This window comes from Rhinopithecus roxellana, chromosome 7 (genome assembly GCF_007565055.1).
Source record: "Rhinopithecus roxellana isolate Shanxi Qingling chromosome 7, ASM756505v1, whole genome shotgun sequence".
In the NCBI taxonomy this organism is placed as follows: Eukaryota; Metazoa; Chordata; class Mammalia; order Primates; family Cercopithecidae; genus Rhinopithecus; species Rhinopithecus roxellana.
Genome location: NC_044555.1, coordinates 57,608,530 through 57,636,227, shown reverse-complemented (window position 1 = coordinate 57,636,227; position 27,698 = coordinate 57,608,530). Strand labels below are relative to the sequence as shown.

General features: G+C 57.3%; 1 protein-coding gene across 1 annotated transcript in view; it reads right to left on the bottom strand.

Annotated features, from left to right (window-relative positions):
* Window positions 1–27,698, bottom strand: part of ATP2B3 (ATPase plasma membrane Ca2+ transporting 3) — a 63,059-nt gene that overhangs the window by 10,110 nt on the left and 25,251 nt on the right. The window contains exons 6-21 of the mRNA XM_030933467.1: window positions 27,563–27,688; window positions 24,504–24,545; window positions 22,659–22,823; window positions 21,858–22,072; window positions 20,989–21,231; window positions 20,411–20,652; window positions 17,443–17,677; window positions 13,712–13,891; window positions 13,523–13,610; window positions 12,923–13,029; window positions 11,689–11,880; window positions 10,000–10,213; window positions 9,078–9,289; window positions 7,868–7,975; window positions 5,208–5,390; window positions 617–730 (exon numbers count right to left, since the gene is read on the bottom strand). Of these exons, the coding sequence (XP_030789327.1) occupies window positions 617–730; window positions 5,208–5,390; window positions 7,868–7,975; window positions 9,078–9,289; window positions 10,000–10,213; window positions 11,689–11,880; window positions 12,923–13,029; window positions 13,523–13,610; window positions 13,712–13,891; window positions 17,443–17,677; window positions 20,411–20,652; window positions 20,989–21,231; window positions 21,858–22,072; window positions 22,659–22,823; window positions 24,504–24,545; window positions 27,563–27,688 (2,666 nt within the window). The remainder of the gene's footprint in view (window positions 1–616; window positions 731–5,207; window positions 5,391–7,867; window positions 7,976–9,077; window positions 9,290–9,999; window positions 10,214–11,688; window positions 11,881–12,922; window positions 13,030–13,522; window positions 13,611–13,711; window positions 13,892–17,442; window positions 17,678–20,410; window positions 20,653–20,988; window positions 21,232–21,857; window positions 22,073–22,658; window positions 22,824–24,503; window positions 24,546–27,562; window positions 27,689–27,698) is intronic.

Sequence of the window (27,698 nt, the reverse complement as noted above, 5' to 3'; positions counted from 1 at the left end):
AGCACTGAGCCCACCTGGGGACAGGCGACAGCAGCATCCTTAGGAAACCACTTTAAGGAGGATGCTGGAAGCGCCGCTCCAGTTCCTGGGTACGCAGGCTGCATTCTTCTGCGGCAAACAGTGTGGGAAAGGCACCCACCACCCCTCCAGCCCCGGAAAGGCGGCCTTGAGCCCGCGTGCTGCCCTGACGCTGCACCACTAAACACTGAGCAAGGCCCCAGCCTGACACCAGACACCCCCAGAAGTGGCCCAAGTTCATGAAGAACCATCGGCAAAGGCAGACAAGTTCAAGAAAAGAGAACCAATGGCACAAGGAGCACTAAACATAAACCCAAAAACCAAACAAAGCAAAGAACGGGAGGTCCGGAAGTGCCATGGGTTGAGTACGTTTCATAAAAGAATATGGCTTTCGAGAGACACCGTCTGGGTGGGAAGGACTGGACAGGGCGGTAAAGAAAGAACAGAAAAGCCACGGTGAGCGGAATGCAAGACTGGAAAAGAGAGAAGGCCGAGCTGGGGAGGCTTATTCTTCCCCAGAGATGCCATTTATGAGAGAAAAGGGAAGTCAAGACTCACTCCCAGCAGCACTGGTGGGATTGGCAGCAGAGAGAATTGCGTGAGTAGGGGTAGAAAGATTGGTTACGTCATGAAGCTGGCTGAGGACCGAAGACCGCCGGCGCACAGCACCCTGAACTGAACCGCTTCTCTTGAAGGTACTCACTACCTCCATCTGTGGGAGAGAAAATGAGATAAAGTTTGGCTTGCACTGTTGTCCAGGCTATCGCGGAGGGGAGGGCTGGGCGAGGATAGGGGCCACCACTGGGCACATAGGGTGACAGCAAAGCCTCACCAGGTCACCCTGCTCACTGGGAGCTGGCAATGTTTGGACAGGGCCCTGACTGAGGCCAGCCTCTGTGCCACCCACCAAGAGAGGGTTTGCTGAGCAGATGCTTAGTGGTCATGAGATTGGGAAGGGAAGGGGGTCACAAGTCAGGGCACACTGCAAACATGTCAGAAATGCCCCTTGCAAGCCACTTGTCAGGAAGTACTTCATAGTTCTCAACCTTTTTTTTCCTCCCCAACACACCTGAGGGACATGACAGCCTCCTATTAGAACCCGCCCTGCTTCCTCTAAACCCGGAGGACTTGCGCCCCATGCTCTGTCCCCCTGCCCATCTCCGCCAGCTTCTGTGGCTCATCCGAGTGACTGGGCGGGGGGCGCCCCCTCGAAACCTCAGCAGAAGAATGGACCTAGCGGAGGAGGGGATTCTCCCACCAACTGGCAGCCATGGCTTCGCTTTGTCCCCACTCTTACAGCTTCCTACAACTTGAAGGGGAAGCGAGGCTGGGGAAACTTAGGCCTGCAGGAGGGCCTTAACCCAGTGTCTTTGGATTTCCTGACCTGCCCTTGGCTGGCATGGGGACTCATGTCCATCTTGCTGGAGATGATGTGAAGAGCAAAGCCAGCGTGCGTTATCTGGAGCCCAAACTACCTGCTCCAGCCCGAGCCCTGCAGTGCTATGTGGTGGCCACCAGGTTCACCTGGGTGTCTTGACACGGGCCAGGGCTTCGTGGAAGAAGGCAGCTTGAGTGTTCAGACTCCCCCTGCACCAGCCAAAATGAGGATGTACGCCAGTTCAACCCTTGACACGCTGTGGAAAGGACTCCTCTTTCTTCTCAGCCTGCCCAGTCCCCTTCTGCCCAGCACATCCCACTCACTCGCTTGTCACAAGGGGAACCTCGTGGCACTGGCTGCGACCGTGAGGAACGCATATTGAGTATATCAGCGCACGGAAGGAGGATGGTTGACGTGATGGTGTCGTGGTGGCTTGCAGGGGGATCTCCTGTCTAGATTCAGGAGAGGACTCTTGCTGCGGCAAAAGTGATGAGGGATAGGAAAGATGCCTTTCCTGCCTCGGATTTGCATTGGTCTGGCCTGGCTACAGACGGTGTCCCAGTGGGAGAGCCACATCAGTGACAATACCACAGTCGCCACCACCCCATACCTGGAAGCCCAAGAGCTGAGCCAGGAGCAAGGCCCAGTCGCTAATGAAGCTTCTTTTTGGGTTATTATGGGATGCAAAAAAGACAGACCGAGTCATGAGCGCTTCAAAAAGCTACATGTTCTGGGTTTGAAGGACTCTTTTATTCTGGAATGACACCCTGTCCATCTGGTGCTTTGATATGTTAGCATGGAACCATGGTGCGAGCAGGTTACAAAATCCCTTCACTTAGCAACAGAAAAGCGTGTGCCGGCCTCCAAAATCTGGGGAGCGATTTTGGTGGTTCCCAAAACACAGAAACCTGGGGCCAGCTGCCTAGGAAATGTTTTTCTTGGCTTGGGGCATACGCACAACCTGACGGGCTTCTCCCAAGCTTTACCTCCATTTTTCAAGCAGGTATTTCGAATCAAAGAGAGCAGATGCTCTTACATAGCTGGCTAAAAGAACCGACTGGTTCAGCATTCCTGAGAAACATGGTGAGTTGGATGTGACAAAATCAAAGCGAAAAACCATGGGGGTCAGGAACCCATGGAAGAGTCAGATTGGCTGTGCTGAGGGGAAGGAGTGCACCCTGTTTCCTCATAGGTAAAGCAGGGGACTCACCAGCCCGTGTCTCTGTGAGCACCGACAATTGAAACAGCCTGGAACTCTAAGACTCTAACCGATGGGACCCGCTTCTACTAGCCAGGCTGCAGTGGCCCCCACATACAGAGGACAGGAGACACACAGGTGGTCAGGGTACCACTGACACCACTGATGCTTCAGGTCAGGGCAGGGCTGTTGTCTCAGCTGCTGGAAAAGCTAACGTTGCCTTTGGCTGCAGCGGCAGGAGTGAAGTGGGCCGCCGAGGGGCAAGGTCCTGCTGTCCTCACCCCCAACTCCAGGCTTGGGCAGCTCTGGGCTCTGGGCTCTGGGCTCTGTAGCACAACAGCCCATGTGGGGGCAGCTGGAGGGCTCATAGGCATGGTCTCGTAGAAGGCACAGTTGGGCCTCTAGGAGGGCACTGGGGCAGATGTGAGTGCTGCTTCTAACATTTGATGTGTTTAAGATTTAGCACAGAAATACATTGCAGGGATCGAGAAGAGACTATCTGTGCTGCACCCCTGGCCTGTCCAGGCATTGTGCTTGAGGCATTAGCCCCTGCACACGGGAGGGGAGACACAGGCCATCTGGCGACAAAGCCTGCTCTCCTTCCTCACCAGGGCTCTCTGTGTTCTGACCAGGCCAGGCCATAGGTAACAGTGTTCGGAGTCCAGACCTAAGACATCCTTCCCAGGCTACGCTGTGTTGGGTGCCTAGGATGCCAGCCTCATCTCCCAGTTCTCAGTTGGAGAGGCCCCTTGGACTCCTGGGGGGCTCTTTAAATGTAGAGTTCTTTGGTGCCCCTTGACCTAACTTTGCATGATTGTGGTCTCTGGGGACTCTGTAGCTCTGGAAAGTTTTGCAAGGAGCCCGTGTGAGTGAGAGGAGTCGGAGAGGGCTTTGTAAGCATGAGGGCCTCAGGGGATGCAGCGGGAGTTGGGGAGGTGCAGTGGCACAGGAGGGCAGAGGGCATGATTGGAAAGGCAGCCAGGGGTGCAGGGGTGCAGGAAGGTTGGGGTGACACCGAGAGGCAGGGGCTTGAAGGTCATGGTCAGGAGCGTGGACTTCATCCTTAGGACAATGGAGAGAGGCTCCACCAGTCCCAATGCAGAGGGCGGCGTTGGAGGGGCTGAACTGAGCCAAGGCAAGCAAAGGAGGCTGAGGCCCGGGGAGTGGGGCTGCCCTGAGGCTGGGTCCCTTGAGACTAGGCCCTTGAGACCACTGGGAGGGAATACAGGACCCAGGGCACCGAGAACAGCTTTGTGCAAGTTGCATGGATGATTCCTTGGGACAAGCCCTTGGTGACGTGTGACAGACGTGAAGGGGTGTGGCCTCAGTCCCTGCCTATTTCAGCTTGAGCTGGGGCTGGTGGCTTAGGCGGGCCCTGGCTCTGCAGCGAAGTGTGCAGTGGTGTCCTTACTCTGGCAGGACCTCAGGGAGGAGAATCAGTCGCTCCATGTCAGGGGCATTGCAACTGGGGATCCTGGACAGGGCCTGGAGGGGCAGGGAGTGATGGCTGTGACCTGAGAGACCGTGGCCCAGGCCTTGCAGAAGGAGGTGGAGTGTGAAGCATGCTGGGTGGCCCTCTGGAGGCTGCTGGGGGAGGGGCAGGCCATGAAGGAGAGGCTGCAGGGGCTGCAGTGGGAGAGGGGCCAGGGCGCAGGTGGGGTCCCCATGGGCTCTTTCTTCCTCCCGGGCCAGGATTTTCAGCACTCAAGGGCCACAGCAGGGTGGGGCGAGGGCTGAGCAGGAGGTGGGGGTGCCAGGCGGGTGAGGACAGCAAGTCTCCAGGCAGTGCCCACAGCAGGCAGGAACGATGCAGGGATAGCCCGACCCCAGGAGCCGGAAGGGAGCCTTGTAGACCTAGGCGAGCGCCGTTTCTGGGGAGTGGTGGGCAGAGGCCAGGCTGTAGTGGGATCACAAGAGAGTTCCAGGGAGGGGTGTGGAGACACAGCGAGTCTGGAGCATTCTGGCAAAAATGTTGGCCGGGAGGAGATGGGAACAAGGGAGCAGGGTAGCGCTGGCAAGCGCCTGATACTGGTGGCAATGGTGGCTATCTGACTTCAGAGAGGAACACAGCTAACACCCTTGGTCCTGGCCAGCCCTAACCCTTGGTGATTTGGATGAGCAGAAAGGACCAACTCGGTGGCCAGAGTCCACTTCCCAAATGAAGTCTCCCCATCGCATTTACAGTGTCATCCAGTGAACCTTGAGCTCACTGGTGGCTGTTTGTTTGAAATGGGCCTGTCTTCCCGAGAATGTCACTTGCCTATGACCTGGGGCTGTTCCCGCCAAGTAAAGGGAGCCCCAGCAGTGATGAGGACAGTGCTGGCCTGTGCCTCTGAGAGCCATTAGTCACCCACACACACCTTTAGCTATGGGGGATGCCTGGGCTCTGAAGGAGGTGTCAGGGAGAGGCAACCTCAGTGCCACAGCCATCAGCGGACACACCCCAGAATGGCAAAGGGGACACTGGCAGCTATTTTTGTGACCTTGGCAGCAAGACCAGAGGGTTTCCCTGTGGGTGTTGGGTGCAGACGGCCAGCTCTGGGCTGCTGATGGCCGGCTCGCCTCTACCCTCTCTGGGTGGAAGTGCCAGGGCGAGAGCGAGGCGGGGCTTACCTGTGTCTGAATCCGGTTCAGGCCCCGGAACCAGAGGATCTGGCCCCTGCGGAGCTCCCGCTCGGCGTGGTCGATCTCTTCCTCGCCTTCGGCCAGCTCCTCGTCGGTCATCTCGTCCTTCCCGGGCCCATGCCCAGCTTCCTTCAGGCACTTGAGCTGACTGGTGGGGATGGTGGCAATGATCTGGGAGAGCCACACGGAAGTGGCCGTGAGAGCCGGGCTGAGCAACATCTGCCTGGCGTAAGGTCCCCCTCCAGAGGGAGACGCCGGCCTCCTTCCTCCAAAGGATGTCATTTTTTTTGTGTGTGACTAAGCAAAGGGAGTAAAGCTAGAGCAGCCCCCTGGGAACTGGCAGTCCCTGGAGAACCGGTGTAGTGTTCCCCCGGGGGGCTGAGATGCATTATCAGGAGTACGTGGAACTCTGGGCCTGCCCCTCCTCCATGGAGTTCCATATAGCCAAAGGGCCCGGGGAGTGACCCGAGTGGAGCGCTGTGCAGCAAGGGCTCCTGGGAGGGATCGTTAAGCCCCTGGAACATCCTGCCTGACAGCAGCATGGCTCACTGGGGCTGGGGGCTGGGGACTGTGCCCCATAGTCTACACTAACAGCTGGACCTCCAGAGGGCTGGAGACGGAGGTTAGCCATGTGACCACGGCATGGCTCTGCGAACCACCCCAAGAAAAGCTCTGGACACTGGGGCCCGGGTGAGCTGCCTTGGTTGACAATACTCCCTACATGTCGCTCCACACCGTTGCTGGGAGACACAGGTGCTGTTTGCGCAACTCCCCTGGGAGAGGACAGCTGGAGCTCTGGCCTAGTCTCTCCTAGAGAGGGCATCTCCTGGGGGAAGACCAGCCTAGAGAAGACCTATGCATTGGGGACTAGGGAGGGTGGGACGTGACAAGGAGGGTGACAGCTGGAAAGGGTGACCGGATAAGGAGCCTGGCAGGAGTGAAGAGAGGGCATGGCTTTGCGTATTGCAGGCCACTGGGAAGTGGGGGGAACAGTATAGAAGGGCGCAGGGGAAGCCACAGAAAGGGATGATGGGCATCTGGAGTTCTAGAACAAGATGTCTCGTCTGTCTTGTGTGTCTATGCCAGTGTCTTTGTCGAATGTGGCCAGGAGGGGACTTGAGGACTGGTTCACAGAGATTCCCTTCTATTCATTTTTCACTTAAACATATTTTATCTTTGTAACTGAACAAGGTTAAAAATGAAAAGGACAACCCAGTAGCCCTGAGAGGCCAAGCTACAGGCTGGTACCACGTTCCTGGCGGGGGGACCAGAAGACCAGTGGCCTGGGAGCTTGAAGAGCAAGAAGAGGGCCTGGCACCCCTCTGGGCTGTGGTTAGAGTCCAGGTTTTGGGAAGTGAAGGGACTCCATGGAGCAACCAGGTTCAAGCGTGATTGGGAGGTGGGGTGCAGTAGCAGAGGGAAAGAAGAATTCTGAGAATTCTGAACATGAAACGGAGGAACTGGGAACTGGGTGGGCTGTCCCCAAGGACACTAATGCTGGGGCAGATCACTTGAGGTCAGGAGTTCAAGACTAGCCTGGCCAACATGGCAAAACACATCTCTACAAAAAATACAAAAATTAGCCTGGTGTGGTGACATGTGCCTGTGGTCCCAGCTGCTTGGGAGGCTGAGGTAGGAGGATCACTTGAGCCTGGGAGTTCAAGGCTACAGTGAGCTGTGATCATACCACTGCACTCCACCCTGGGCAACAGAACAAGACCCTATCTCAAAAAAAAAAAAAAAAAAAAAAAAAAAGAAACAAAGCCAGAATGCTATGGACTGAACTGTGCTATCCAGTTCATGTGTTGAAGTCCTAGTGCCCAGCGTGGCTGGATTTGGAGTAAGGAAGTGATCAAGGTTAAATGAGGTCACCAAGGTGGGGCCCTGATCCTACTGGATTAATGCTCCTAGGAGAGGAGACACTAGAGACCTTGCTCCCTCTGTCTACCATGTGAGCACAGAGTGAGGAGGCGGCTGTCTGCAAGCAAAGAAGAAGCCCTCACCAGGAACTGGCCCTGCTGGCTCCTTGGCCTCGGATGTCCAGCCTCCGGGACTTTGAGAAAGTAAGTGTCTGTTGTCTAAGGCTCCCAGTCTATGGTATTTTGCTGTGGCAGTCGGAGCGGATGAAGACAGAGATAAGCGGATCCTGAATACCCAGGCTGTTTCTTCCTGATCTAATTGTGGGGTCCTAGACACTTCCCGGTGTGCGACTTCAGCTGCAGCCCACAGAACTCAATGTGGGGCTCTCTGTCCTTTCCATCAGGTCAAAATATTTCCTAATTTCTCTGGAGACTTTCCTTTCACCCCATGGATTATTGATCAGGGTGCCGTTTGATTGATTTAAAATAAGTGGGGATTTCCCAAACTACCTACCCATTTTGAAGGGACGATTTCTGGCTCTTATCATAGAAAGGGGAGCTGTGGGCAGTTTTCCTGGGCCCTGTCATATCCCAGCCATGTTCCTTTGCATTATTTTGCTGACACCTTCCCTTGTGGCCTGTCCCTGGGTCCTGATGTCTCCCAGGCCTGAGCCCGCAGTGTGCTTCCTGGGGTGTGGACCCCAAGACTCTGAAGCAGGGTTAGGGCAAGTGGGCCCATCCAAGCTGTCTGCAGGGCAGTCTGGAATGAGGGGCAGGGCTGTCACTCACCTGTCCCCAGACCAGCTCCCCAACACCAACAAACAGGCACCAGAGCCACTGTTCCGTGGATAGTGGGGAGCAGCTGAAGGGCTTCCCGCCGAACTGGACAATGACAATCTGCGAAGGGCAAGTGGGAGAGAGGCAGGTCCAGCTGCGGCTCCTGAGCCACCCTTGTTCTCCAGCCCCTTGAAGGCCCAGCCACCCTGGTCGGTTCGCCCAGGTGCACAGGCTGCTCCCTGCGAGAGGACCACAAGGCCGGGGGTGCCATGACAGAGCAGCACGTGGCCTTCACCGCCCCTGGGTGCCAGGCACCTACTGACTCCAGCCTCAGAATCGGGCCCAGCTCCACTGACCATGCTCCTATTTTTAGCAAGACAGGCTGTGACACCCACCCTGTGGGCACGCTGGATACGCCTCATTCTGGAGGACCCTAGAACCTGCTGGGGTCACCTTGCCTTGGCTTCCTGCCTCCTCAGGAGGCATCCAATTCCCAGGGGTGAGCTTTCCAAATGTAAACTGACCCTGTCCTCTGTTGGACTGTCACAGTCCGGCCCACTATCCCCTTGCGCTCATTACCCAAGACCAGGTACCAGACAGCCAGGGAGCACCCCTATGCCCTAGAACTGCTTCAGTGATGCAACCTAGCCAGTCCTGAGCCTACCAGCCCTGCCTCACCTGCTCCTCCCCGAGGGAAGCACAGCAAAGGCTGTGGACTTACTAGACCTCATTTTTTCTACAAATACACTATATTTTAGAACAGTTAGCCCCTCCTAGACAGTGGGGCTGACCAGCCTGTCCATAGCACTGTGAGAAGCACAGGTTAGTGTGTCAACATTGGGCACAGAGGGCATCTCCAAAAGAAACTTCTGGAGCTATGGCAGCCTCATGCCAAGGAATTAAGTGCTAGAAATGGGAACGGCAGACCTAGAGGGAGCCAGGGAGGACTCCTTTCAGCATCTGTGAGAAAACTTAGTTCTGATGAAGGCTCACGAAACCCTTCTGGAAGCTAACCCAGGGCAAGGCCAGCCATGTTTGGAAGATGAAGGCCCGCTCCGACATGCAGAGAGGACAGGGGGCTACAAGAAAGCCAGGTGGGCTGGGGCTTCTTCTGGGAGTGGAGGTGGGGAGGCCAGTACTAGGGGTGGACATGAGGCCTTGAAGCCCACCACCTCCACCTTTTGCAAGTGGCAGATGCCAAGAGTAGAGCCGCCCCTCCTACCTGAATCCCGAAAGTGCCCAAAACGATGGTGCAGAAGATGGGGTTGCTGAAGATGCCGTCGAACACGTTCCTCTCGCCATGGATCTTGCGGGCATTGATCTCGTTGAAGAGCTGCATCATGACGAAGGTGTTGAAGATGATGGTGTAGTGCTCTGAGGGTGGCGAGTGCAAGGGCGCATTCCTCCCGCTGTCGATGTCAAAGAAGAGCTCCCCTGGAAAGCAACATTCCCCACTCAGACAGTCACCTCAGCGCATGACTCAGGATCGAGACTGTGGTGTGTAGCTCCCGAGATGGGTCCCTTGTCTCAGGGGATGGCCACTTCCAGCTCACAGCCAAGGCCTAAGGCAGCCACACCTACCCCAGGCTCAACCAACCAGAGTCCTGAGACCCCACTGGGCCAGGGGCCAGACCCTGAGCCTGAGGGCAGGAAGGAAGAGGTTAAGAAGGGATGTTCTTAATGCTGGCTATCCTCAGATGCCCTCCTTCTCTTCCTGTCTCTTGCAAGCCCCCCTCCCTCACAGCTTCCAGCGCGACACCGCAGTCACTCCGCAGGAGCAATCTTCACAGGGTAAATGCGGGCTGTTCTGTTCCTAGGGTTACCGTGGCCACTCTGAGGCTGGGTAGAGGCTGCCTACTCTACACAGCTGTCGGCAGGATGTCAAGACATGAACTGCTTCTCAGCTGCTCAGGGGCCTGGGAGGAGAGGCTGAGAAAGAGCTATAGGCTACCAGCAGGCCTGGCTGCAGGGTTGCTAGCCTGGCCCATCTGCTCCTTCCCCTGTGTGCCGTCCAGTCAAGAACTGCAGCGTCTCACCCCGTACTGGGCCCGGAGACACAAGTGGAGGCACACCAGACAGAATCTGAGCCCGAGGTGGTGGCGACAGTGTCCCGAAGGCCTCCCGTGTGCCCCTGGCCAGCCTACCGACAAACAGTAGGGTGAAGATGATGGCGAGCTGGTACACGGCATGGCCCAGAATGTTCTTCATCATGGTGCGGGAGATGAGGGGCTTGTCACGGCCGTACGGCTTCCGCAGCAGCAGCGACTCCGTGGGTGGCTCTGTCGCCAGGGCCAGAGAGGCAAACGTGTCCATGATCAAGTTCACCCATAACATCTGCACGGCTTTGAGAGGAGAGTCCTACGGAGAGGAGGCAGTCACCTTTCCATGGGCCGCCTGCCCGGGAAGGTTGGGGGTGGAAACCCAGTAGCTCCTGGGGGCTCCTCATGGGGTCCACATCACCAGGATTTCATGCCCATGAAAACAGACATCTCCATCCCTACATTGCCTTTACGCTAGCAGGGCGTTTTCTTTGGGCTGTCATGTGCCCGCCTCCCTTCTCTCACCTGGCAGCAGGTGTGCTCCAAATCCCTCGCAGGAGGTGAAAAACCCCAGACCACAACACAGCCCGACGATGGGGTCTGCCACTGGGGGCAACAGAGTGAGGGCTGCTCTCCTTGTCTCCTGCACCTCAGGGGCAGGAGGAGGCAGAAACTCTGAACTGGACCTTCCTTCTCAGCTCCTCTGAGTTGTTGGTTAAAAATCAGCCTCACAGAAGCCAGACACACAAGGCCACGTACTGTCTGATTCCATTCATAGGAAACTTCCAGAACTGACAAATCCATAGAGAGAGAAAGCAGATGAGTGGGTGCCAGGGGCTGGGGTTCGGGGAGTAGAGTGACTGCTCACGGGGTTTGGGTGTCCTTTTGGGGTGGTGATGAGAGTGTTCTGGGAATAGACAGTGGCAATGCTTGCTCGACACTGCGGAGGAATATAAACCTCTGAGTTAGCTACTTTCATAAGGTTCAAATGGTTCTGGTGAAGTTTGTTAGGTGATTTTTATCTCAATTAAAAAAATTTTTTTGAAAAGACCAAGTTGAGCAGCAGGCAATTTAAATCCCTGTCAGCAACAAATAGGTATTTATTTGCCCCCCCTTTTCTAAGGGGGGGCGAAGAAAATCTGGACACTCACCAATGGGGAAAATGGGACTATTGAGAAAGGGTTCCCATGGGATGCACAGCCCACGCAGAAACTCATACACAGATGCTCCTGGCAGCACCATTCACAGGAGCCAAAAAGTGGGAACAAGCTATGTGTCCATCAGGACAGCCATACATAATGTGGCAATCTGTGCCATGGAGTGTTATGAAGTCATGAAAAGGCAGAAAGTCCTGCCCTCTGTGTGTGTGAGCCTGAAAACGCGGTGCTAAGCGAGATGCCAGACACAAGAGGCCACATATGATTTGATCCCACAGGAATTAAGTATTTGGAACAGGCAAATCCATAGACCCAGGAAGCCCGTGAGTGGTTGCTGGGGGCTGGGATGTTTGGGGGAGAAATGGGGAGATGACTGCTCAAGAGCACAGGGTTTCTTTTTAAGATGATGGCAATCTTCTGGAACTAGATAGAGCCAATGGTTGCACAACATGGTGAATGTTCTCAAAATTTGAGTGCTGAATTGTATACTTGAAAATGGTGAATTTTTGGCATGTGAATTTGATGTCAACTAAAATAATCTGCAGCAAAGAAAACAAAACCCTCACTCTCACAATCTGGCCCTCAGGCCTGAGCCCAGGTGTCCTATAGCGGGGGCACGGCAGCCCCCAGTACTCACCTGAGTAATGCAGGCGCCTGTGAAGGCCACGATCACGGCCACCACATTGACCGTCAGTTGAAACTGCAGGAACTTGGAGATGCTGTCATAGACGTTACGGCCCCACATGACGGCCTTGACGATGCTGGTGAAGTTGTCATCCGTCAGGATGATGTCGGAGGCCTCCTTGGCCACGTCGGTCCCTGCGATGCCCTGGGGGGTGACACACACTCACACACACAGAGTGTTTGTGGGGGCCCCTTCCCCAGCCCCCATGATCACCTGGCCTACGTGGGCTGACTCCCTGCCCTCCCCTTCTGAATAACATCCCACCCCGCCCCCCAAAGCCAAAAACAGCATTGTTGTTGTTGCTGTTTTTATGCAACACATTCTAGTACTATGAACACTAAGTTGTCACATGTCACAGTGAGGGGGGCTTTGCTCATAAACACATAAAGCCCAGCTGCCACCACGTGGCCACCAAGCAGTGTGGTCTGTTCTTAGCACTCCAGAGACGCTTGCTGGCTAAGGAGCCATGGGAAATCCTGCATGCGGACACCCTGGGCGGGTGGGTCTTTGCCCATTGCAGGTGCAGCTGCAGCTGTGCCAAGCTGCTCAGCCCTCTCCTCTGCCCCAAGCCTGGCCCTGTGACAGCTGCCACCTCTTGAAGCTTGGGCTGGAGCTCCCTTCTGGGCTACGGGTGCTGGGAAGGACTGGGCTGGGCTCCCAGGGTGGCACTCCTTTTCGGTAGGGCAGGGAGAGGGGCTCGCCAGGTTGCTGTGTTCAGCGGCTGTGTTCAGTGGCTGTGGGGCCACTGTGGGGCTGCAACCTGCCATGCGGGTGACGTCTGCAGGGCCACCCTACTCAGTGGGTGAGCAACAGGAAGGAAGTGCAGAGGAAGAGCACATCTGGGGACTCTGCTCACCTCATCTGGGGATGACAGTCCATTTAGAGAGGACTGGGGGTGGGCAATGCCATCAGTGATGAGCCCCCGCCCCCCATTCTCCTTCCTCTCCACAGTATGTCTGGGGCCCTCTGTCACCTTGGGCATCACAGCAGATGCCTTTAACCATATGTCCCCTGACTGGCCAAGCCCACGCCGGCCCAAGTGGCCAGGATGTAAGAGAAAGACCCTTCAGGCACTCTGTAACCTGCCCCAACACTGGCTCCCACTTCCTGGTGCAAAGCTAATGTCCGTGGGACAGACGCAGGCCCCATCTGCCATGGTGAGTTGGGCTGGCACCAGGTGGCTTACCATGGCGAAGCCCACGTCTGCCTTCTTGAGGGCCGGCCCATCGTTGGTGCCATCCCCTGTCACAGCCACCACCTGCCGCTGCTCGCCAGTGGTGCTGTCGATAATCCCTGCAAGACAAATCAGGGCAGGGCAGGGCTGGAGCCATCTGTCACCACAACCCTGTGTAGCCCAGGGAGCTATGGGGGTAGGTTGGCTGTGAAAACCCTTCAGGATTGCTCCGTCCTGACTGTCCCAGTCATATGTGCTCCCTGTCACCTGGATCATCTCCTATCCCCAAATAAGTAAGCAAGTCTCACTGAGTGACAGGGCCAGGGTGGGAGGGTAGGGATCTGCTTAGGGCCTGGGGACACGACCCTGGGTCCCTGGCTCTAGACCCACTGCTTCTAGAGACTCGCTGTGTGACCTGGAGTGAGTCACTGGCCCTCCCCGAACCCTGGTTCCCTCATGGGCCCCTGCCCTGCTGCTCTGGGCTAATGGGACAAATGGACCCAGCTTCCTAGGCAGGCCCTGGGGACCTGTTTGGGAACCTGGCTTTTGGTGTCAGGAAGCAGACAACCTCAGGTTGGCCACCCCAGGAAAGGGGTGTGGGACCTCGGCTACCTTTGACCAGCGTGTGCTTGTCGGTGGGAGACGACCGGGCCAGCACCCTCAGCTTGGGCCACACCTTGTCCAGCCGCTCCTGTTCTATCTGGGGAGGGGAAGCACAAGGACGCTGCAGAGCTAGGGCGGGCACACAGGGGGCTGGGGGGAGGAGAAGAGGGTCTGGGGTGGCAGACAGCTGGGTGTTACCTCGCCTTTCTCGTTGCGGATCCGCCGGTTGAACTCCTTCCCTTCCAGGCACAGGAAGTCCTCCCCGGGCTGGATGATGCCACATTTGGCTGCGATGGCCCGGGCCGTGTTGATGTTGTCCCCAGTCACCATGCGGACTGTGATGCCAGCACGCTGGCATTTTCGGATAGCTTCAGGGACCTAGAAGAGACAAGAGAGGTGGGTGGGGTCATCGAGGCAAGACGTATTTTGGGTTGAGGCAGTACCCCTTCCTCCATCAGATCTGCAGGCGGCCCAAAGTCCAGCAGAGATGACAGTAAAGCCAAACCATGGGTCCCCATGCAGGGCCCAGAGGAGGCCCAGAGGGTGGCAGGGCTGTCCTGCCCCAGCCAAGCCGCAATGAGCAGGTGCTTGCCTCCTTCACTGTGTCAGGCCCTGGGAGTGCCAGGCCCTGGGGACCAGTGATGACACAGATCTAGGCCCTGATGGCAGAGGCATGGCAGGGAAAAGTCACTGGAAGCTTTGCACTGTTCAGGGGCACCATCAGATTCGTGTCTGGAAAGGTCACCTGGGTGACCATAGAAATCACCCAGCTCTGTCAACCTCATTTTCCAGCTGGAAAACAGACACGGGGCTGCTGAGCCAGAGTCAGCCTGGGTTCCAGACAGGCTGGCAGGGGACATAGCTCTAAAGAAGAAGGAGGAGGGGGCCTCGCACCCTCAGCCACCTCGAGGGCTCCCAGGTAGCCAGAAGGGTCCACCATGGCTAGGTGGGCACCTGGACTCCTCTCTCACTTGCCTCTGTAGCTTATTATGACATTGTAAAACAATATAAAACCTAAGACATTTTTCTCAGGAGTTAATCTTTTTCCTAGTGTAGTTTTGCAGGACAACATATCTCTCTCCTCTCCAGGGGAAGCAGAACATAGCTTTGGTTGTGTAGTGCATATTTCCTTTTTCAAACACAGATGCTCCTCAGTTTACGATGGGGTTAGGTCCCGATAAACCCATGATAAGCTGAAAATACCATAAGTCAGAGATGCATCTAATACACCTAAGCTGCTAAACATCATGGCTTAGCTCAGCTCACCTTACACGTGCTCAGAACACTTACGTTAACCTACAGTTGGGCAAAAGCATTGAACACAAAGCCTACTGTGGAACACAGTGCTGATTATCTCATGTAACTCACTGAACACTGCACTGAAAGGGAAAAACAGAATGGTTGTATGGGACTCAAAGTAAAGTTTCTGCTGAATGCGCATCACCTTTGCACCAAGTTAAAAATTTGATAAAAGTTGGGGGCCACCTGCATCATATTAGATTCTGGAGAAAGAGAAAGAGGTTCCCCAGTGCTGAGTGGAAAGCACTGCACGGGGTTGAGAGCAGGAAGTCAGGAGATCGGCCGGGAGGTGGTGGCATTGTGCCAGTGGTGGGGGGACAGGGAGTGGCTCTTCAGGCTCAGAGACAGAGAGACAGGGTCAGGCAGCTGATGCCACTGAGGTGGAGGGGCAAGGGGAGAGGAGAAGAGGAGCCAGGTTCAGAGTTTGGGAACCTGAATGAGGAGGTCAGGCCTAGGCAGTGGGGCTTGTGAGCACTGTCGGGTGAGTGCAGAAGCCTAGGTGTGGCCAGGCCCCCAGGCCTAGGGAGCCTGGGGTGGGTGGAGTAGACACGCAAGAGCGGGAGCCAGGGGTGGGGCAGCCGGGAGAGGCCAGGGGAGGACATTGACCTGGGAGTCCCTGCATGCTGGCAGCCCCTGAGGCCATGGGCAGGGGGGCTGTGATCTTTGTCAGGGAGACAGCTGGGGCCCCACTTCAGGCTGTGGCAGAGTGATCCAATGGTCCCTGCAGCAAATGCCACCAAGTGGCCTCGCTGCCAGCCTCGGGGACACTTTCTACTCTCTGAGGATCTTGGGGTGCTGGATAACAAGATCATGAGCCACAGGAAGACAATTCTCCTTTGAGCCAGTGAATGCCTGTCCCTGAAACGTCTGGAAGCCACCCCTCTGCTGCCACCAAGTGGCCATGACGAGCCTGAAAACCAGCAGTTGTGAACCCAGGCCTCCTGCCTCCTCAGGCCCAGTGTGTGTAGCCCGGTTTCTTCCCCATGGCCCCAAAGGGCCAGGCCAGGCTGTCCTTCATCACCTGCTCAGCCCTGCTCCCTGCCTTCTCCCCAAGGCCCCACAGCACAGCAGCCAGCCAGGTGTCTGGAGAAGTTGCCAGTGCCCTCCGCTGGCCCAGCTCCAGCATCAATACCACCCCCACCACAGGCTTCCTGTGGTCCCCCAGGGCCCAGCCCCGCGGGCTCTCCTCTGGTTGCAGCCGTGCCACATCTCCAAGCACCCTGGCAGGTTTCAGTGAGGCCCTTGTGCCTACTGCCTGTTATTGGCACCCAGGACTTCACTGGGCCCTCTGTGTGTCCTCAGCCACCACCAGGCTGGCCAGTCTTTGTGGGGGTCTGCCCAGCCTCCACAGCCTGGCCCTGTCACTGTAGTCTACCACTTGGACTCTCTCTCAGCCACTCTCAAGCTGGGAAGGAGCTGTCCCTATTCCCCAGGACCCTCTGGCAAGATTCCTTCCTCTGCTCCGTGCTTCATTTGCTCCCTGGTCCAACAGAGGGACTCGATGGCTCCTGAAGGGAAAGGCCTCTAAGCCTGTCCCCAAGTGTGGCCTTGCTTCACCTCACCAGCACCCTCTCCTTCTGCTCTCCCAGGTTCAGCGGGGTCCGGGACTCACGCCACTGCCCACCATTGTGGGGCCCATTGCCCTCGCTGGACTTCTCTCCCCTGTCCTCCGCTACCACCCATTTTCTCCTGGGGCAGGTTTGAGGTGCTCCCTCTCCAGGCGTAGTGACCATGTTCTCCTTGGGGCGCAGGGCTGCTCTGTTGACATGACCCCATGGCTGGCGTTTAGAGGCACTGTCTTTGAATCAAGTGTCTTTGCTACGTGAGCCAATACATGAATACCTGTCTCCCAAAGGAGAGCCCAGAAGCTTCTCCTCCCGGGTTGCACCTGCACCCCCAGGGTGGCTCCTACAAATACAAGTTCTCAGGGTGATAGGCAGGATCAAAGTGGCCCTGCTTCTGACAGAGGCGGGTGCCATGCAGAGGCCCTGGGGAGACAGAGGGGTACCCCATACCTTGCACTCTCCCTCCGGGGCCGGCCATCCGCCACACTCTCCAGGGTCTGGGATCTTTCAACAACAAAGTGACTTCCCAGAGTCAAGACTGTGGCATCTGCCACACAGCCCTCAAGGTCTCCCTCGTCTGGACTCCCCTGGTGGCATCATCCATATGGAGATATGCTTCTGGCCTCCCTCTCCCGCCAGGACCTTTGCTGTGAGCTCCCCACAGGACGCCCTGACTGTTGAGTGGCCCCAGCCAAACTCTCAACCAATAAACGCCCACCCTGTCCCCCAAACCTGTGTCCCCTCAGGCTTCAGCACCACCTCCAGTCCATCAGTCCTGGGCGGATCAGATCCCAAATGTCAACGGTTTCTCTGCCACTGCCACCTTCTTACCTGGTAGAAGGTGGAGCCTGAGTTGGGCCCATAGGCCAAGCAGGGGAGGCCTTCCAGCAGGCAAGACAGAGCCTTTGTGTGGGTGCCAGGGCGAGAGCACCCAGGACAGGGCTCAAGTGTACTACGGAGGGACCGCAGCAACTATGTGTGAAGGAAGGCTGCCCCTACCAGTCCGAACAAGCTCGGGCAGAGGGCACAGTTACCAGGGCAGCTCACAGAGAAGGCAGGGGCTACCTCGGGCCGCACGGGGTCCTCAATGCCCACGACAGCTATGCAGGTGAGGTCACCCACGACCTCGTTCTCGTTGTCCCAGTCGGGCTCCTGGCCTGCAGAGAAGTCCCGGTAGGCGATGCAGATGGTGCGGAGGCCATCGCAAGCCATCGGCTCAATGATCTTCCTCACCATGTCGTCCCGGTCCCGAGGCCGAAAGCCTTGGAGTTCGCCATTGCTGTTTAAGATGTTGGTGCACCTAGGCAAGGGGTGGGCAGAGATGAGGTGGAGGTGGGGAGAGAACAACAGGAAACAGCTCTGGTCACACTGGATTGGGGGCTTAGCCAAGGACTGGGGTCCTTATCAGAGAGGAGAGCCCCATGTGAGAACACAGACACACAGGAAGAAGGCTGTGTGACAACAGGCAGAGATTAGAGAGGGGCAGCTGCAAGCCGAGGAATGCAAGGACTGGCGGCCACCACCAGAAGCTGGAGGAGGCAGGATGTGTCCTGCCTGAGATGTTCTGGAGGGGCCTCAGCCCTGCCCACGCCCTGATTTGGACTTCTGGCCTCCAGAACTGGGGGAGAATCCATTTCTGTTGCTTGAAGGCACCAGGACACTCATGCACTGCTGCAGGCTGAGAGACCAGGAGAGAGGGAGGCAGGAGTATGCGGCTCATGGCAGCTCCACCAGAGACTTCATGGGGCAAGGGGGTGGAACATGGGCAAAAACTGAAGTCTGTGGACAATTGCTATAACCACATTCAGGCAGCCACAGCCTCAGTAGAGCACTCATAACTCCAGGAGTTTCTCAAAAGGGACAGGACTAGGAGGATTCAGGTGGGGAGAGGAGGGAGCAAAGGAGCTGAGGGCCACAGAGGTGGGCGTGGTGGAAGAAGCCAGTGGGGCTGTGAGTGCCAGGTGCTGCCACTCAACAGGAGGCTGGTGATGAAGGAAATTATCATAACAGAAGCTGTGCAGACGGAGGGCCTCCTACGGATGTGGATTCACCCACAGAGTCCTCACACCCCTCCCCAGAGATAAGTATTCTGTGATCTCCATGCTGCCGGGGAAGCTGAGGCATGGGAGTAGGGGGAGTAACTTGCTCATGTATGCACAGCCAGCAGAGTGAAGCTGGGCTGGGCCTTTTATCCTCAGTGCCTCAGTGTCCCCCAGTGCCCACCAAAAAAGCAGCACAGAAAGAGGGCTGAGGCCCCCACACCAGCAGGGATGGCTCCAGGGAGGAGGTGGTCCTGGCCCTGGCGGTGAACGCTGCACCTGGCAGAGTTCTCGGGAGAGTGCTGTGGGTCAGGCAGGGTGCACTTGGTGGTCTAGTCCGCTGAACGCAGGAAGGAGGGCTGGGCCTGGGCCTTTGGGGAGCCCTGGGCGTTCTGCAGAGGACCCTGCCCTGAGGGCCCTGGGATGGCAGTCATGAGGAGCCAGGTGCGTGGGGGACAGAGACGCCAAGGCCAAGGGTGTAGAGTGCGGGAAGGCTGAGTGGGAGTGGGGAAGCCAGAGCACTTGGAGGTGACGCTGTGTGCTCTCCCTCACTTTGTTCTAATAGCTTTATTGGGATATAATTCACCCACCACACAGTCCCCCCATTTAAAGTAGATAATTCAATGGTTTTTAGTATAGTCACAGAGTTGCACAACCATCACCAGTCTCCAATTCCAGAAAATTTTCATCATCTCTAAGAAAATTTTCATCATCTCTAAGCAACAACAAGAAGATAGATCAACTGGACGTCATCACAATTTAAAACATTTGTGCATCTAAAGACACTATCAAGAGAGTGAAGACAGGCCACAGAATGGGACAGAATGTGTAGAAATCACATAGCTGATAAGGATCTAGGATCTGGAATACATAAAGAATGTTACAGCCCACCAGTAAAAAGACGAACAACCCAACTCAGCACCAAGCCAAGGGCTGGGACAGACATTTCCCCAAGGAAGACAGGCAAATGGCCACTCAGCACATCAAAAGAGATCAAACCCACCAGGAGATATTGCCTCACACCCACAAGGATGGCCCCCCATCAGCACTGACACACCAGAAAATAAGTGCTGTTGAAGATGGGGAGAAGGTGGAACCCTCCTATGTCACTGGTGGGAATGTGAAATGCTGCTGCCCCTGTGGAAAACAGTTTGGTGGACACCATGAACCAGTCATTCCTCTCCTAGATGTCCACGCAAAAGAATTGAAAACATGGGTTCAAACAAAAACTTGTACGTGAATGTTCACAGCAGCGTGACTCGCGACAGCCAAAAGGTGGAAACGACTCACGTACTGGTACACGGATGAATGAATGAATGGACCAACAAAATGTGCTTTACCATACAATGGGCTATTACTCAGCCGTAGAAAGAGTGAAAGTTCAGACTGGGCGCAGTGGCTCATTCCTGTAATCCTAGCACTTAGGGAGGACGGGATGGGTGGATCGCTTGAGCCCAAGACTTCAAGACCACCCTGGGCAAATGATGAGACCCCAGCTCTACAAACAATTTAAAAATTAGCTGGGCGTGGTGGCATGCACATGTAATCTCAGCTACTCGGAACACTGAGGTAAAAGGATGGCTTGAGCAACAAAACAAAACAAAAAAGGAAGGTCCAATACCTGGGTGAAACTGAAAAACTTTACACTAAGGAAAGAAGCCAGACACAAAAGGCCACACACTGTATGAGTCCCTTTATAGGAAATGTCCAGACAGGCGAATCCATCCAGACAGGAAGCACATGAGTGGGTGCCAGGGCTGGGGAGGGGAGTGGGCAGGGCTGCTCCTGGGTCTGGGGTTTCTTTCCAGGGTGATGGAGGTGTTTTGGAACTGGTTAGTGGTGACGGTTGCATGATATTGTGAGTGTACTTAATGCCATTCAACTGGACACTGTAAAGTGGTTGAAATGGTGAATTTTATGTTCGGCCTCTTTTACCACAACAATAGCATCAGAAACTCTGCATATACCCCGGCGCCTCCCTGCTGCTCACTCACTTTTTCAGCAGGATCTCTGAGGCCCCCTTGCTGAAGAGGCGGAAGCCACCGTCGGGCATGCGGATGACTGTGCTCATGGACTTGCGGACCGAGTTGAAGGTGTACACTTTGTAAAGCTTGTCTTCCGGGATCTGCTCGCGCACGGGCTGGAAGTCCCGCTTCAGGTCCAAGATGAAGCCCAGCAGGGCGCACTCTGTCTTATTGCCCACCTGGCGTGGGAGGGCGCCTTCCTTCTCAGGAGGCTGCAAGATGAGGAGCGCTAGCATGGCACGGGGGGCCTGAGACCACCCTCCATGCTGCCCCTGGAGCCCCAGCTCTGCCCCCTTGTGGCCACCATATTGTTAGGGTGTGGCAGGCGGGGAGCAGAGGAAGGTCTGCCTTAGCTACAGCCAGAGCCACCTGTGAGGCCAGGGACGGGCAGGAGGGTAAGCAGCACCCCAGAGACCACTGTGGCTCTGGGCAAAACTTCTCAAGGGGGGGCCCAATGAGCACCTTGCAACAGCTCACCTGGCACCCTGGCCAGGTCCCTCCCCTGCTCCCACCCCCGGCCCTGCCCGCCCGCTCCTGCCCCAGCTCACTAGTATTTTGGTGGTATAGGCACTGTTGATGGAGATGGCATGGACCAGGAGGTCGAGGATCTTAGGGGTCAGGGCGCTGGGGGCCGGAATCTCTTTGTAGTGGGTGTCCCCTAGGTAGGACTGGACCACGGTCATGCGGTTGGTGGTAAGCGTGCCTGTCTTGTCAGAGCAGATGGCTGTGGCATTGCCCATGGTCTCGCAGGCATCCAGGTGGCGCACCAGGTTGTTGTCTTTCATCATTTTCTGCAAAGGGCAAGGGTATGGGCATTTGGCCCAGGTGCTTGTTGGGGTGGGGGAGTGAGAGATATCAACACAAACACCGCGCGACTCTGTTCTGCTCAGTTAGCTCCACGTGTGGCACTAAGAACACTGGGGACCTCGGTCAGCCCTGAGCCAATAGCAAGGCTATAAGGCATCAGAAACCTCATGCAACGGTGGGGGTGGGATGAGCACCCGGGACCTTCCCTGTCCAAGCCCCCTCTCAATTACCCACCAGCCCTGCAGCTCTCCCACCCCACCACCCCACTCCTGGCTCCCTCCACTCCTCCCACTGCCTCCCAGTGTCCCAGGCCCTCTGCTGATTCCACGCCTCCCCACTGCCTCCTGGCCCCTCCGTCCTACTGCCCACATTGTGCAGATGCTGACCCCTGGGTATTCCACTGCCTGCCTGCTTTCTGGCGCATCTCATGCCCAGGGACTTGAGCTGACAGATCAGCAAAGCTGCCCCCTGGGTCCCTGCTCGGCACCTCCTCTCCTCCCTTGAGCCATCCCAAACGTCCCCCAGTTTATACTGCTGCCAAGGTGCCCAGTGACTTCTTACCCCAGTTTCCTAGTCTGTAAACGGTATCAACTGTAAGTTTTATGATTACCTTGACAGAGTAAGCTAAGGAGATGGTGACAGCAAGCGGCAGGCCCTCTGGGACAGCCACGACCAGCACAGTGACACCAATGATGAAGAACTTCACGAAGTATTGCACATAGACTGGTGTGCACTCTGCCAGCCATGTCCGGCCTTCCAAAACAAACGTCTCGATCACAAAGTAGAGGACCAGGATGATGACGGTGATGGCAGACATCACCAGCCCTGCCACAGAGGAGGGAGGAGAGGAAAGGGGTTGCCGCGGGTGAGGGAAGGAGGGGACAGGAAGAGAGAAGAGGAGGTATGGGCATGGTCTTGGAGGCATTTGTGAAGGCCTTGTAGATTTGCATTGCGTTTCAGGATAAACAGCCCGGGCTTGGCTCAGCAGGTGAGCTGGGGCCTGTTTGCAAGGGGGTTCTGCGTGGCCTCTTCTGGAGTCCTGCTGGGGTTGGGGAGTGGACTTTGTGGCCTGATGGCAAAAGAGGCACCGCTGGGGAGGACTAGCAAGCGTCTATCCTGCACTGCCCCCAGCTGCTTTTTGAGCCTTGGGTAGGGGCACCTCATGGGCAGTGGCTCAGTGTGTGACCTGGGGTGTTCGTCGAGGGTTTGGGATTTATGCTCGCTAGGGAAGGGCTGCAGCAGACCCTGATGGCCACTGCCGGCCCTGGCCTGTGCCCCTGGCTGCCTGGCCCACACTTCACCTGCCACATTCCTTCCCACTTGCTCTGTACAGCCTGGGCTCATCTCCAGGAGCCCAGTGTCCTCCACGCCCAGTCAATGGCCTGGGCCCGCCACCTCTTGCTGTCCCTACCTGCTTTCCCGATCTGCACCGCTAGCTTTGTGAGCTTCCCCTGAAGGACAGACTTCTCCTTCTTGGGTGCGTTGGCTTTCTTCTTCTCCCGCTCCTCCATCTCCCCACCCTCTGCGCTCTTCAGGGGCTGCATCTCCATGGCCACTGCACCATCCTGCTTCTTAGCTGCACACAGAGGAACCCCATGGCCAAGGTCAGTGCCTGGCTGGGGAGAAGGGGTTACAAGGGGCTTTTGTAGGGTAAGACATGCCACACCATAGAGAGGAGACGGGACTCAGTGGAGCTCTCCTATTTCAAGTCTATCAACTTCCCATCTCTTGCCTCCTAAGCCCAAGCCCTCTTGGGGTGGGTGGAGTGGCTCCAGCACTGTTCTGGGTGGGACAGAGATGGTTCTCTCGGGAGAAGGGAGGACAGACACAGCACAAGGAATTTGGGCACACAGACAGGATGACCAGTCCTGGAATGCCCCAAATAATACCTGCGAGCAGAGGCCTCTGGCCCAAGGAATGTTCCAGAACCCTGAGCTGACTCATCTGCCTACTGGTGTCCGAGCCACCTCCTACCTCCCTTAGGGAGGCCCAGGAGCCCCATGCACTCTCCTCCCACCAGCCAGCCCTGCGCCTGTTCAGGCTCCATCTGTCCCTCCAGCACCCTCCCTGTCTCTCCCCTGGAGCAGACGGCTCCTCTCCCTTCTTCTCTGGTGGGTCCTGTGCTCCTCATCCTTGCTGCCCTCGACATGGTGGGGGTGTGTCCCCCACTCTGGCTCCCTCCTCTACCCACTCCTCTGCTTCTGTCACTTCCTCATCTCCCTCCCTGCCAAGCTCTGGTCGCACCCACTCCATGGCCCAGAGTAATCCTGGCCACCCCACCTCCCTCTTGTGCCCCGGGACCGATGCAGCAACCTGGGAGAGCAAGACTCGTCTTTCTCCCTCACTACTCTGGTCCCCGATCCACTGGGGCTCTTGGCACTACCACCATCACCTCTGTCTCCTCCTGCTCCTCCTCACCTGCCAGCCCAAGGCCATTCGCCATGGCTCCTCTTCCGAGTGGCGTCAGGACACAATTGCCCCACCCAGCTGGTCCCCTCTAGCTTTGTGCCCCACCTGCTGCCACCTCCTCGACCCAGGGCTCCAGCCATTGGACTGTCCCCCAGTGCCCTCCCAAACCCAGTTCCACACTGGGCGTTGCCTGGGTCATCTCTGCCTGTGACCTTCCTGAGGGTCAGGACCTGCCTTGTCCCCCATGGCCTCCCAGCACCTAGAGCTGGCTGCTGCATTGGCCGATATCTCCTCTCCTCCGTGGGCCACGGCCAGCCTCCTCCCCCGTCCCCCCACCCTGTGTCCTGCTTCCCGCGTCTCACAGCCAGGCGCACGCTGGCCCCAGGGTGTCGGCACCTGCCAGGCGTCTGGGGCTGAGAGGAGAGCCGGGCCTCTGGCCCTCAGCGGACCACTCTGTCTCCCAGGTCCACAGGCTTGGCTGAAAGGAAGCTGGCCTGGGAAACACTGACTGGGACCCAGAGCTTCAGGCGAGTCAGCCCTTCTGGGCCTCAGTTTTCTCATCTGGCCAGAGTGGACTCGGGGCGCCCACTCATGCTGGGCTAAGGTCTCCTCTACGTGGCTGGGCTGAGCTGCCAGCAGTGTCCGTGGCCAGGATGCCCTGTGCAGCCCCAGGGGTGTGCTCTCTCCTCCCCCTCTGCACCGGGACGGGACTGTGCAGCCCACTCACCTGGTCTCCAAGTGCTGCTCCTGCCACTGAGGCAGGTGACCCTCCCCCCACACTGTGCCCTCCACCAGCCCCACCCCCAGGGCTCCAAGCTAGTGGTACCCAAGCAGCGGCGCCCGTTACCTTTGGTCTGGCTACTCTCCATGGCCCCATCCTGCTGCTTGCCTACAATGGAAGAGGAATGACAGACACGAAGGCTTCAGGACACCGTGTGGCACATACATGCACATGCACAGCACAGCCTGGGGGCCGCGTGGCAGAGGGGGTGGGGAGGAGGGGCCTGATTTTTGGTGACCCTAAGCACTGCCCACCGCAGCACCTTCTTCATGCCCCGTCCTCTCCAGGCTCACCCCGTCACCACTTCCCAGCACACGGTCACCATGAACACTGGCATTTCTGAGCCAGACCTCTGCCCAGGGCTCCCCCTTGGGCCTTAAGCTCAGCCCTACAGTGAACCCCTAAAGCCAGCCTTGGAAAGTCCCTGGGTCACACATAGCTGGCAGTGGGAGGCTCCTGGAAGCTGGAACCTCCCCAGGTCAGGATGTCTGCTCCTTGCAAACCAGTTCAAGGGGTTCACTTAGATGGCCCCTAACCCCTGGAAGCCAGGCAGACAGCACCCAGCTCTCCTTGCCTAGGGATCGGTTTTCCCTGCAGTCACCTCCAGCAGTTAGCTCAGTGTGTGTGTGTGTGTGTGTGTGTGTGTGAGCACTGCAACCTCCACCTCCCAGGTTTAAGCGATCCTCCTGCCTCAGCCTCCCAAGTAGCTGGGACTACAAGCATACACCACCACGCCCAGCTAATTTTTGTATTTTTAATAGAGACGGGGTTTCGCCATGTTGGCCAGGCTGGGCTCGAGCTCCTGACCTCAAGTGATTCACCCGCCTTGACCTCTCAAAGTGTTGGGATTACAGGCGTGAGCCACTGCCCTGGCCCCAGTGTGTGTTTTAAAGGGACAAAGGAATGAGACTCTAGGACTCTGCCGGGCACTTTTAGGTCATTCATTGGTCAACCCAGGGCTACTGCACAGGAGTGCCAGCCTGAGCACCAGCACCCAGCAGCCCTGGAAGGCCAGGCTGGCCCCAAGTGGCCCTATCCAGGGGCTCAGGTGGTGGCACAGCCCCCACTTCTGAGAGCTGCAGTTAGAGGAACTTCCTGGGGGGCCCATCTGCACCAGCCCTAGCTCTGGAATCCAACCGACTAGGGCAGGAGGGGCTTGTGGACAGTCACCCATCCAATGGCTCATGTCACTGGGCATCCAGGGACACAGATGGTGCCGGGTGGCTCCCAGGCAGTTGGGGTTGGGATCTGGGGTCCCCAGGGAGCAGGGAGAGCCCCCCCCCTTCCCTCAGCCAGGGGTGGGGCATTGATCAGGCCTTCTTCGCCCAGGGTTCCTGTGGGCATAGAGGGCCTTCTTGCAGGGAGGGGAGACCCCCATGGACACAAGATGGCAGTGTGATGACCGCACAGCACAGCAGGGGAGACAGCAGAGCCTTGGGGCCGTGGGGGCCTGAAGGAAGCATGGACTCCAGACCCAGCCTGCACACAGGCCCTGGGAGGCCTCTGGAGGAGGGAGGCAGGGGGAGGCCTGGGATGAGTATTGCTGGAAGAGGAGGGCTGGGCCCTGCCGAAGAGGCAGGAGTGGGGGGAAGGTGAGGAGGAGAAGCACACTTGGAGAAAGGTGCTTAGGAGTCAAGGTCAAGAGACAAGAAATAGGGGGTTGGGTGCGGGTAGAAGGCAAGTATCCTAGGCATGTACTGGGCAGGCTGCACCAAACAATGGGGATGGGGCGGGAGAGATGGGGAGGGTGAGCAGGGAGGCCCCTGGTCTTGCTGCTACCCTTTCCCCAACTGGTCAGCTGCTGCTCTCCCTCCAGGGCCCCCTCAGGGTTCCCTTCCTCCAGGAAGCCCTCTAGCTCTTACTCCCAAGTAGCACAGCCTGAGGGTGCTAGAGAGGAGGGGCGGGTGGGGCCTGGGAGAGGCTGAGTGGTCTTGTCAATTTCAAAAAAAAAAAAAAAAAAAGAGAGGCCTGGAACAGTTAGGGAGGACACTCTCATTTAAGGTACAGAGAGAAGGTGAGCAGCTTGGGAAGGGTGGCCGGAGACTCCAGAGGAGCGTGGGTTCCTGTGGACGATGGGAGAGGGCCATGTGTGCAAGGCATGAGAAAGCAGCCCAGGCAGGGGCAGCTGGGCTTCACAGGACAGAGGCCTAGGGACTCCAGCCCAGCCCAGATGAGGCCCAGGGCCGCCCATCTGCCTGTGCACCCCCAGGGCACTCACTGGGGTGACACTGCACTGAGCCCTACAGGACTTGGTGCCACAAAGAAGAGCCGGTACAGGGAGACACAGGCCCAGGCTGCCAGAAGGCAGGGCTCATGGAAGCTTCCAGGCCACAGAGGGTCATCCAGGTACTCCCTTGCTGCCTCCCCGGGTCAGGGCTGACTTTTCCCCCGGGCCCTGACTGCCTGCCGCACGTCCCCACGCCCCGCGCACTGGCCCCAGGGCCCTGGCTGGAGGTCCCTGGCAGGAAACAGAGCTTTCCCATGCGGGTGCAGCTCCCTACTGTGGTTTGGCTGCAGGAGTGGCCAGAAGGCAAGCCCAGGCCAGACCAAGGCCACCCAGTCAGAAGGGGCTGTGACAGCAATTTGATCTTGTCCATCAGCGCCTCTCTGAATAGTCCTCAGGTTAGAGGGTCTGAGGACTCCACCCACTGCAGGGCCTGGTGGTGACAGCTCCAGCCATACGGCAAGGAATGGGCCTTCCTGGCTCAGGCTTGCCTAGCTTTGTAAGCTCCAGGGCAGGGCCACCACCCACAGGTGGGCGCCCTGCCCTCACCTGTCCCAGCCTCCTCTGACTTCTGACCCCCACCTCCCTGGCTACCTCGTGGCCTCTGTCCCTTTGACCCCATTCCTGCCTAGGTAGGTATGGGATCCCGAAGCCTTTGGGGATGGTGGTCTCAGGGGAACTCCCTGTCCACAGCACTGGAGGGGCTCTTGGCCTGCCGGCCCTCAGGGGGAAAATCCTCAGAAGAGAAGTCTCCAAGGAGAATCAAAAGAGAGGGCCCAGCCTCCCACCCACTTAGGCTGGCTCTCCCTGAGTCCCCAATGGCACCAGCCCGCAAAGAGAGAATGGGCTGCACGGAAGGAGCTCCCACCAGCGCCAGGGACTGGTGGCACTGCTGCGCTACCTTTCTTATCTTTCTTCTCTTCCTCCTCTCCGCCAGCTCCAAGCAGCGTGAAGATGATGCCTGTCTGTGAGTTCACGCCAACGGCGGTCACCACCATTCTTCCAGAACCTTCCATGACATGAGTGCCTGGAACAGC